General features: G+C 40.0%; 1 protein-coding gene across 1 annotated transcript in view; it reads right to left on the reverse strand.

Moving 5' to 3' along the window:
* Positions 1–517: 517 nt before the first annotated feature.
* The window catches only part of grik3 (glutamate ionotropic receptor kainate type subunit 3), a 107,715-nt gene continuing 96,210 nt past the window's right edge, over positions 518–12,022 (reverse strand). The window contains exons 13-16 of the mRNA XM_084356682.1: positions 9,194–9,411; positions 5,023–5,248; positions 4,524–4,774; positions 518–3,796 (exon numbers count right to left, since the gene is read on the reverse strand). Of these exons, the coding sequence (XP_084212808.1) occupies positions 3,431–3,796; positions 4,524–4,774; positions 5,023–5,248; positions 9,194–9,411 (1,061 nt within the window). The 3' untranslated portion in view covers positions 518–3,430. The remainder of the gene's footprint in view (positions 3,797–4,523; positions 4,775–5,022; positions 5,249–9,193; positions 9,412–12,022) is intronic.

Here is a 12,022-nt window from a genome sequence, read left to right on the forward strand (position 1 = left end):
GTATTACAAACAGGCATTTGCGTTAATTACCAATAAGGAAGCATCCTACAGCATTGCTGATATGTAACTTCTTAATTCTAAATGGTAAATGGTCTGCATTTATATAGCGCTTTTCCAGTCCTCTTGGACAGCTCAAAGCGCTTCACAATACATGCCACATTCACCCATTCACACACACATTCATACACTGATGCCGGAGGCTGCCATGCAAGGCGCCAGCTGCTCATCAGGAGCAATTTGGGCTTCAGTATCTTGCTCAAGGATGCTTCGACATGTAGCTGGGGGAAGCCGGGATTCGAACCAGTGACCTTCCAATCACTAGACGACCCGCTCTACCTACAGCTACAGCCGCCCTCTAAGATTTAAATGAGAGCCCAAAAATAGTAATTTGACCTTTGATAAGCAGATACTGACCAAGGTGATAACATCCACATACATGGGACAAATGTTTCACTTGCTGCATGTTTTCCGCACGGTAACACAACACCAATCAATCAGTAGCTCAACAGGAGATATAAATAGTTTGTATTTTTTATTTAAAACTTCATATAACCCATACAGCAAACTGTACAATTGAATTATTCACAATGTGTTAAAAAGAAAATAATTCAATAGCTTTGTCTATAATATTTCATTGAATTTCCCCATGTTTTACTCAGATGTCGGTTATTCTAATGTTCTCTTAACACATACAGTTACTAGGAAAACAAAATCTTTTTTTTCTTTTTTTTTTACAAAACCTTACAAAAACTATATTCATAGAAATTCTGCATGTCCACAAAGAAAACCCTGGTTGGCACCAACATATTTTCCATTTTGTTTCGAAAGGTTTTCTGCCAAATGATAGAAGCTGTGCAACTGAAAAGAAAAGGTATACATAAAAAAGGCATACCGTCGTGACTGCTGGAAAATCAAAACTCATATCACACACTGCTAATGGAACACAGGTTATGTAGCTTACATTTTGCATTACTTTTCTCTCACATTTCATACAATTTTTGTGTAAAATGACATTATTATTCACATTAATTTATAAAAAGGATGTATATATTCAGTAACCAAACTGACTGACTCAGCCAAATCAGAAACCCTGTTGAAATTCCAACTAATTTTTGATTATGATGAAATTTTCAATTATTTTTCACATATTACAGAGGTGAAATACGAGCAAACTTGAGTCTTTGAATCACCTGCATGGAAAGCTACAGTACACGTGAGGGTAACAGTAATATAGTATAACCACGTTATCGGCCGCGGCCATACTTCAGACCAGGTCCTAATCGGGATTTCAAGAGCAGTAAAGGTCCAGTTACATGAGATAAACTCTGCTCTCCCTACTTGAGGAGGGGGGCCCCCAAATTCTTGGGGAAGCTCAATATTTCCACTTCACCTTTTTAGAAATATAATAGCCATCATAAAAGAAGATTTACATACATTTTTCACCTGGATGATGGTAATCCAATATACTTTAATATAATTAATTTTCATTAAATAAAAAAAAAAAAACAAGGTTTGGGGCTGTGGAACTGGGGTAAAGTGAGGGAGTAGGTTAAAGTGACCTCTAATGAAATAAATTGCATCTATAACATATTTGAATGTGAACAGAATTCATTTATAACCGTATAAATTTAGCAAAATACATTTTCTCCTGCTGATCTTATCTACATACTCTACTTTGCAGAAGGGAATCGATAAACAATTATACAGTGAATCTCTACCAAACCAACGCTAAGTTTTACAGATTGGAGTTTCCTTGAATCGGAGATATTTACGATTTTTTTTTTTTTCTGTATCAACAACGTAAACCTCACAGAGGTTTGCTGTTCATTCGGGTCCCAGGTGACGGCAGCTCACAGACTCCTCGAATCTTCCGACGGCATGACACTTGCTGAAGACGCACACTTACGCAATAGTCATTAAAGTCAACATGAACACACAAAATCGTCTGTCTTCCTTCTACTCACCACATTATCTGTCAGCGTGTTCACACAATTACAAGTAGGGTTTAACTCGGTTCACATAAGATAATTAAACAGAAAAAGCCTTTGACTTTCAAGTCTGAGATAACCTCTGTAATCTTTGCACGATGTCAAACCACACCCTCGCCTAGTTTTCATGACGCTTATGATTCAAAACATCAGTTTCCTGCCAAAATGCCTCGAGATCACATCTGATGGATGCAGTAACTATTCAAAACTGTATTCAGAAGTACAAGGGACATTCGACGGTCCTGTAGCCACACACATGTAGGTCGACGGATACAGTTAAATGCACTCAAAAAATGCACTTCAGTTTTAAGGTCACAGTCTCTTACCTTGTCTCTGCGACTTACAATGCTTTCAAAAGCAGGAAAAACAGATCCAATGCCTTCCAACCCAGTCTGTGCGTTTAACTTGAGGACAAACAATTTTTATATTCAATTGGTTCATGTAATTGCTCAATATCTCTGTGATTATCCCTGTAAGCTTTACAGAAGACCAAGGTTGTGTTTTCACAAAGACATTGTATCAGGAAATTCATCTGCGTTCTTTTCTTATGTGACGATTGTGAATTCACTTTGGATACTATATATTACCCTGCGTGGTTGGAGAAACTCTAATAGCTGATGCTTTAATCATCCCATTTAAACCACTCCAATTGACGTTGCACTGAACACAAAATAAGTGCTCTCTAAAAGGCTAAGCGAGCAGGAACTGGGCCGTACTGTACTCTGTAAAGTTCTGTTGAATTTTCGGATCTTTGGCAATTTAACTGATTTTTAAAATTCAATCATTTTGACATAACAGTACAAATCTAACCCCATAACAACACGATCTAATGGTCCGTGGTTGAATCTCCACGTTCCAGTTAATTGTTTCTGTGGAATTTCACAAGACAACTTCAAAAACGTTACGGTGGAACAGTTGCGTCTCGCCACGTGTTCCCACCAATAACAATGCTGCAGATACTGAATGCTTATCCCTAGAGGTTATCATGTGTCCCTGTGAAGCATGCTTTCAAAAGATCCTGCAGCTTATGACTCAGCCACTCAAGCCTGGACAACATGTTTGAGGTAACATTATTTTCTGCTGTCAAAGGCCATCCGGGAGTTTGTGTAAATCAACGGGATAAAGGTAAGAACTCGATGTCGTAATTTTACTGTGTGGCAAAACTGATCTCCAATGAAAACTGCTCTTTCTTTTGCTCCTCGTATATCTACTGTTTATTGCCATTCTTACCAAAGCGTGTCTTCTTGCTTCAGTCCATAATTCTCCGATAAAATCCTCAGTCTTTTCACTGATTGAGGATTCCGTGAACAGTGTGTATTTTCTTGTGTTTTTGTGTTGCGCACGTAAACATCAGACTTGAAACTGATTATTTGGGTATACTGTTTTCCCAGAACCTCCCCCAAAGATTTCTTTTGTGGTTTGGAATACAGTGGTGAAGGTTGTCATACCTGTGTGGCTGATGCTGCCATTTTCAGTTGCCCATGTTTTGTTAGTGTCCCCATGTCACTGTGGTTAATGGTGAATCTGGTGATTCCGTCTATGCCATTGTCTCTAGTCTCTGGCACCACCCCTGACACGTTGCTCAGGAGGCTCTTGCCCTGGGGGGAACACATTGTCAGGGGAACACGGGGGTCATCCCAGTGCTGCAGCTCATGTTGTCCTTTCCCGGGAGTCGTCGGTCGTTGTAAGCGTGCATGTTGATCACTGCATCCGTCTTCACCATGACTGGAGGCTGAGGCTTGTGCTTCACCCGCCTCTCGCAGGTGAACGACAGTCTGATCTCGTCCACCATGGCACTGCACAAAGACCTCTGGGCAAAAAGGGAGGATTGCGGGGAGGGGGAGCAAGAAGGAGAATAGGGGAAAGGGACGGGGGGTAAATGCCTTAGCTTTAAATTGTTCTGACAGCAGAGAGTGTTGACAGTCTAAAGAGCACAAAATGCATTAGAACATAACATTCATGCTGTGTTACTGCTGGTGTGTGTATGTGTGCATGCGCATCCGTGGCTGTCAGCAATGTCAAATCGCACCACCGCCACATGTAGCCGGTGCACGGTTCATTATTGCTGCTGTGTCAGAAAGAGTGAACAAGTGTGGTGCATGAGCATGCATGCAACGACTCACTTAGCATGACTCAAATTAGTGATTTACAACAGTAAAGGATTCATGCTATTCTGACATCTCCAATGACTAATAATGGATTAATTCTCTATGCTCCAATTTGCAATTATGCCTGTTTAAATAAGTAAATGTTGTGGCGTTATGGCCAAGTACTCCTAGGGATTAGCTGAAGGCATGCAAATCCTTTTTAGAAGATGTTTGAACTAAAAGCCATGAATAGAGCACAGCTTTGATTCGGAGGCTATGTGTATCATGACAAAACGAGCACTGTTAGCAACTTCTTTACTAAAAATCTTGGGTGAAATAAACTGAAATCCTGCTGCAGTCTAATTAAATTAATGTGAGATTAATTCTCCATCCATCCAAATCACAGAGCGAAGATCAAATTCTGAAAATGATTTATGGGGACATCTACCTGCTCACGTTCTGCAGTCTTCCTCAGCTTGTAGATGAATTCAGCAATTGCCACAAAAACCGACAGCACTAGGCCAGATGCCAGCACAATGAATATGCCACCCAGGTTCTGGATACCCATGGGGCCTGTCTCGCGACGCTCTTCATCCAAGCAGCTGCTCCCACTCCACCACTTCTCCTTCAGCATGTGTAGGCGCCCATCCTCCAAGATGCTTAGGATTGCTATGGTGATTTTGTCCCTGTACGGGGAGCCTGGAAGCAACATAAGGCCTGTTTTACTTTGGAACAAACGCCAGCTGGATTCTGCGATAATAAGGTTCATAAACACGTTGTGGCATACTGTCTGACTAGTAGCTAAAATAACACGTGTTATGCCTCTGCGTTGTCTATAAAGTAATCCCTCATCCTTCAAGCAGCAACACATCTTTAGAAAAAAAAAGGCTTGAATTTTTTATTACTCGGTGTCTAAAATATATTCTCTGGCCACTGGCAGGTCTTACCGAGGGGAGTGCCGATGCCGTAGCCTTTGCTGTCGATGAGCCCTCCCACCTGTGTCAGGTTACAGTTCCTCCTGGTGATATAATCGATGGTTGTGGACTCCATAATGAGGGCATAGTCAGACTTTAGCACCCTCTGAATGCCATCTTCAATAGACTTCACCAGCGACGTGCTTGGCTTGCTGCTCATGAAGGCCCACATCTTCTCAAAAGTAGAAACCTTCGATTTCTGGAAGGGAATGAAGGAGAGCCAGTTTTAAAAATGTGCCTTTGAACCTCATTTCAACAATCTGCCTTTGCTGTAGGTGAGGGAAAAAAAGCAGCTGAAAAGTATACAATGATACCACACAGGGAAAAAAAAAAAAAGGTTAAGCTTGGACGAAATTGCTTTTAAACATTATGGCCCACGGTGTTAAAACTGAAAATAGAGCTAACCATGAAATCTCGCTAGTCCTTCTGCGGCCAAATGGCAGAATAAATTTTTTTTTAAACGCTGTCAAAGATCACAGACGTGTAATATATAAGGACACAGATTCTTTCTCGCCAGTGACCAAATAGATTTATCTGAATACTCCCTCTGATCTCCATCGTCACAGGATTAAAGGACAGTAAATTGAAGCTTTGCGCACATCTATTCTCATAAGTGCTACCGATGCAGCAATAATAGAATGCCTCTCCATTAGTCGTGCATCAGGCTATGTGGTATTTCATGCAATTTTATACGAGGTCACATCTCTGCCATGTCTAATCCTAGATAATTACTGTCTAAAGACTATAAGCCATTTCAAATCGTGAAAGATGCTATTATAAGAAGCCCCGCCATTATGTGTTACTACGGCAGAAGCACAGGCCTGGTTGCGTAAAAGTGAGATATTATAGTCCGATATTAAAACTTAAAACTACCAATTAGGATGGAGAGCAAGTGTTGCCAAGGTGGCATCTTTTTTTCCCCCACGAGTAAGCAAGGGCAGAAAGGAAAATGGACCATATAGCAACTCAGTACACAGCCCCTCTTGGTCTCATGGTAATGTATATAGATCCCTTGTCTCTGCTAGCATAGAAACACATCTAGTAATTTCCTTCAACCTTTTAACAGCAGGTGAAAGCTACCTTTTCTTGGAAGCAGCTGACTTGCTGCTGTATGTCCTTCAACGCTCTTGCGCGTCGCAACGTGCAATTTAACAAAACAACAGCTCATCATATCCTCGCTCTCAGGTGACGTGACAACCTCCTGGACAACGGTGGCTACAGATCTGTGGTTAAGTTTCTCAAGCAATGTGTTTGTTTCAACAGTATCATAATGCCTTCTTGTAAGCTCTCTGAGCAACAGCTCAGCCATCACTGAAACATGTGCCAGCTGATGAATTAATTCATGTCTAGTAGTTATAAATTACTGTCTATACCGTGAGTCCAGGATCCATATTTAGAGGTGTACATGTGAGGACACCTACGGTATACAGGAGTGTGTTTCTTCAATCGGGAGAAATGACAAACCAAGGACAGATTTCCACACCAATCCACTCATGTCTTGTGCAGGTGGTGGAGGAAGTGATTCAAATATATAAAAAAACAACAAAAATAGCAAATCAAAGTGGAACAAAGGCCCAACAGGCAAAGATTTGCCACTGGTGGATTTTGCCATAACCACAACGAGAGTTGTCTCCAGACACGTATTCTTGTTTCAGTGTCACAGAACAACACCTGGCTCATAACTGACCATCTGCTATCTGGTGGCTAGTTATAGAGTAGATTAGCCTTCAAGCCACAATCACATCTGAATGGATTTGAGGGAAAAAATTCAAGAACACAAAATTGTCAAACGAATCTCAAGCAAACTTTTAAAATGTCTCAAAAAAAATAGTTAGGTGTGTTTCAATGAAGTAGCTTGGACCAAATAAACTAGGCTAGACAAAGAGTAGTTGCATGAAAAGATGACAGTATATGCAATGTTACGCACAGCTGTAATTGATACAGTAGAACAAGTAGAGGCCGCAAACGGGAACAAGACCAGTTGTTTGCCAACCGCCAATAAACCTCAGAGAAGAAGAAGAAACAAAACCAGTTGCCTTGACCATTTAGGAGGGAACTGATCTCGGAGTGGAGACAGGTAATCAATAAACTTGTGTGAGTTAAATCAGAATACCTTTCAGCACCTCCTTAGTGGTGGATTTGTTTGAACAGGAAGTAACCTCTCCGTAGTTATCTTGACCCGGGAGGCAGCCATTTTCACCTCACGTGGGCCAAGGAGCAGACACATATATCATCCGCTGCCATCTTTTCATTTAAGCTTGTGAAAGCATCATCTGTAAGTATTTTTTTGTGTTATGTAAACTCATATTCCAATCATATGTGGTGATATTTGTGAGGAAGATGCTTTTGTGAACATTTTAAGATGTACGATGTAATTTCTGAGACGTAACATGCTTACCTAGCGTGGAGCTGGCATAAGTAGAATATAGACTGCCTGGGGAACTTTGTATGTGAAGTGTAAGTGCGTCATCCTAATTTAATGTACATTTATGATAAAAATTCCCACATTTTGGTTTATTTAAAATTCATGTAGTGTGTAGCGGCAAGCTATCGCTACCATGTCATTACACAAGCTTGTACATCTTTTTTTTAGTATCTTATATATTTTGTTGCATTGCAAGAGTGAAACTGGAGCAAAAATTCATCCTCGATTGCATCTTCATCATTAAGAGGCACTGCTAAGATGATCCCTGACTCTAATGCACTCATTGGATGGAGTTTGGCCTGCTGTTAAATTGTGTTGCCACATGATGAGAACAAGATAAAGGAAGGAAATTCAGGAAGTATTTTCTTTTTTTTTTATTTATGCCGTTTCTGTCAACCTTTTTTAATGTCATACTTCAAAATGTGCCGAAAAAAAGAATACCTTGATGAAAACGCAGCTACAGACGGTTCCATTCAGTTTAGTACTAACTTTCATACCAAGTCCATTCAGTTACATACATCTGCAAAGCCTTTCTCTACTCCCCAGTCTCCTCAGCATTTATCATACTTCTCCGCCTCATTGAGTCGACATCATTAGGCCTTTCTGTAAGAGCAAGAGGGAGCAGAGGGCACTTGTGCCATGCGACTCTGATGAGGTAATTAAACACCTGTGTCTCCTTCTATTTATGATGCTACAATCAAAACCCAGATTTCATCAATGTACACAGAACGATACAGAATAACTTTCGTTTACACGGCTATTCAGACGAAGCCAAAGGCTGATCTCTTTTCAAAGGGTCAACGAGTTGAGTTGGATCCAGACGCGCTAATTATCATTACATTTCATATTCATGGGATTCAAGGTAAAATGTGAGGAATTTTACAATATAGTGATTGTGATACTTTTTTGGACAACCATGATAGGTTGCAGCTCCAACACATCATGATACCAGTAAAAACCCTGAATCCAATAACACGATAAAGCTAGGGGATCCATTATATTCATATCATTCAGCAGATTCAACAATGAGGCGTACGGCATTTACAAGCTGAACTACAAATTTTGGGGGGCATAAAAACTGGGGCAGACGGATACCCTGGAAGAATCCAAATTTTTTCTTTCTTTCTATTGAATGTCATAAAATCGTGGACCATCTTCAATAGAAATGTGCAGTGTTTTCATTTTCTTATTCGGAGGAACTGTAACTCTGTTACATGTGTTATTCAGCACCACAGCAGCAGCAGCATCTGAAGCAAAGCTCAAAAAATAAAATAAAGTCAAAGACCCTGCAGGCAAAGGCTGAAACTTCGGAATAAAAAAATCATTGTGGAGGAACACTTCAAACAGTGTAGAGAAGAGGAGAAGCTGAAGAATTTGCCTTTGCTCTGGGAATTAAGCTCTAACTTAAAAAAAAATACACACACATATACTATCCAGAAGATTTCTGAAAAGTCAATTTAAAACCCGAGATTTAACATCTTGCTTCATTTCTCAACACATACATTTTTAAACATCATTACTGTACATGTTTTTACTCATGCGTGTTTCAACTACGGTATGACTGTTTCCACACTGTAAAATATAGGAAATCAAATCATCTTCAGTGACTAACTCTATTGTGGTTTATTTATTTTTATTCCATATCTGTGTAGAACATCAGTAATTAATCATATAAAAGCTTGACCCAGTCATAACTACTCATTATTGTGTGTACTGTACCTTGAAGAAAGACATGGTTGCGCCATCTTTGACCACCCCATACTCGATCTTAGTCTGCTTAGCGATGTCATCGGCTGAGTCCACGGGCGAGTCCATTCTCTCCACGGTGAGAAAAGCGGCTAAATTAGCTGTGTAGGATGATATGATGATGAGCGTGAAGAACCACCAGATCCCACCGATGATCCTGGTCGACAGGGCTTTGGGCATCAGCTCTGAGCCTGTACGCAACACAAACCATGAGAGTATTGAGCAATTAACTAGATAGAATTGTACCTGCCAACACTGTAACTGAATGAAACAAATGCAGAAACATGATCGCTTGCATTTTTGTTAATTAGCCTGCAAATGTTGTTGGCAGTGCCACTGGTGTTGATCAAGGTACTGTCAGTGAGGAAACAGAAATTGAAGCCAGTTTGGCAGGTTAGCCAAACTCTATGCAAAGAATTCAGAATAGGCAGATCAGAGCGGTCCACTGGATGTTCCTCAGGCTTCTGTATTAGGTGTAAAAGCCTTTCATGTTCACCTTTTAGAGTTGACAGCATGAACTTCTCACTGTGTACTCTATCAAACGCCATAAGTTTGCTGCAGACAATCATTTCATACTTGTTTTTAGATCTAACTTACTGAAAGGAGACCCTTTTATGCTTTTACATTCTTTTCCCTTTCCTTCAGTGTTTTATATAGGTCCTCGTGCATGTAAAAAATCTTTTAAAGTTAAAAAAGGCCAAATGTCCACACCTACAGAAGCTCCTGTCTCCCGCTGAAAACACTGCTCCTGAAGCGTCTGAGACAGTAGTCAGTAGTGGAAGTTTAATTCCATGACATCATACTAATTTGAATAGAAATCGAGGCCATTTCTATTCAAATATCTGTTGTCCCGACAATCGAACAGGAGAGAGAAGATATTACAGAATAACTGTGATGACAAATGAGAAATTCCGACTAATAGTAACATTGTTAGACAGTAAGTATTGAAGAAAATTCCCTTTTTTGCATCAAATCGTGTTAATAATTAGGCTGTGCATGGCAGAGTTTTTCTTCCATTATGACAGGAAGGAACAAGTCTTCAAATCCTTTTATTAAAGTAAAAGCACCAATACCACACTGTGAAAATACTCAAGTAATGGTCCTACATATTAAACTTTATTTAACTAAAAGTATGTAAGTGCTGTCAGCAAAAATCAATTAAACTATCAAAAGCAAAGAGTACTCATTCTGCAGACAGTGTTTTACCATTATATGATGTTTTTGTGTTAATAATACAGCAGTGTTATGGTGTATGTTGTTTTTTGCTTGTGTACATGTTTAAGGTTGAGCTAAACTTAAAGGTAACCTATTGTATTTTATTTTTTTCAGTGTTTCATACAGGTTCTTGTGCATATAAAAGGCCTTGAAAGTTAAAAAGGTCTGCACCAACAGAAGCTCCTCTCTCCCACAGAAAACACTGCTCCTGAAACGCCTCCTCAGTAGTCCCACCTTTAATTCTGTGACGTTGTGACATCACACTACATCACCATGTCACACATTCGAGAGCTGATTTAGCACAGCTGCTCTGTTGTTGTTGTTGTTAGCTATGCTGGGTCAGGTGTGTGTGAGCTGACCAATCAGAGCAGGAGGGGGGGCCTTAAAGAGACGGGAGCTCAAACAGAGCATTTCAGACAGAGGGCCAATACTTTGCTGCAGCACTGAACAGAATGAGAAAAGTGATGTGTTTTCTGAACAGTAAAGCATCTCAACCCTGAACTCTGAAAATTTGCATAATATGTCTGCTTTAAAAAACAAAGTTTTATTCCAAAATGAAATATGTATCAAAAGCTCTTCATGGGAGAATATAAAAACTACCCCCACACCTAATTGTATTATTTATATCGTAGAGTAGTTTCTGTATTTGGACAATATAACATGGAGGAAAGCTTTCCCCTTTCATTCAAACATTTTCTCTAAGAGCCTGATTCATACTCTGCAATTAGACAACTGTTCACCACTGTAATCACACTTAACAGCTTTCCACTGCTAAAGCACTGCAGGCATTAAGGTACCAATTTAGATTTATCTAGTGCGGATTAACGGTATTTGCAGCTGATCCTAGTCTATTACTGAATCTTTTGCCTGAAATGAGTTTTGTTGAACCAGTTGGCAGACAATTTGATCTGTGGAAACAGCACCGGGATGCGAAATGACACTTCAAATATAAATGAGCAAAATCGAAACATCGCAATGCTCCGCTACGCATGTAATTCACACTATAATCAGGCAGTTTCCTACTGCATTCCTGTTATGTAATTTCAGGCTTATAATATGGACACAATAATGTATTTTGCAAACGAGTGATCATAGCATGTGGAGAAAATGGAGCTGAAACGATCAAGATATAGTACATAGCCAGACTGACAGTACACTTCTGCATCAGCCTTGACTTTGAGTGGTCCTCTGCTGAGTAATACTATGTTTACAATGGCTCACTGACTGGTGTTAAAGTTACTTTATATCTCATCTCTGACAACCTTTAAAATACCCTTGTGCTTTGTGCACTCTGTTACTTTACTGAGAAGATTTATGAGGGCAATTCTAAAGAGTAACAAGCCCACAGAAGGGGGGCAGAGTGGTCCGCTCTTTAACCTCTCCTACCAAATTTGATTGGATTTGTCCTTTGTGGTTTGACAAAGACTCTACGTGGTTACAAACAAGGGAAGACAGTAGCATCCTTTAATTCACTATGACTTCAGAGAGGGACAATCCAGATGCATTCTGTGGTTGCACTAAAAATGTAGTGAAGCAACGGGTAACTCAATTGAATTCCACACTATAAAGTGCTGTTGTCAGCAGGGA

The sequence above is a fragment of the Pagrus pagrus genome (genome assembly GCF_965226575.1).
Source record: "Pagrus pagrus genome assembly, chromosome: 7".
Taxonomy (NCBI): Eukaryota; Metazoa; Chordata; class Actinopteri; order Spariformes; family Sparidae; genus Pagrus; species Pagrus pagrus.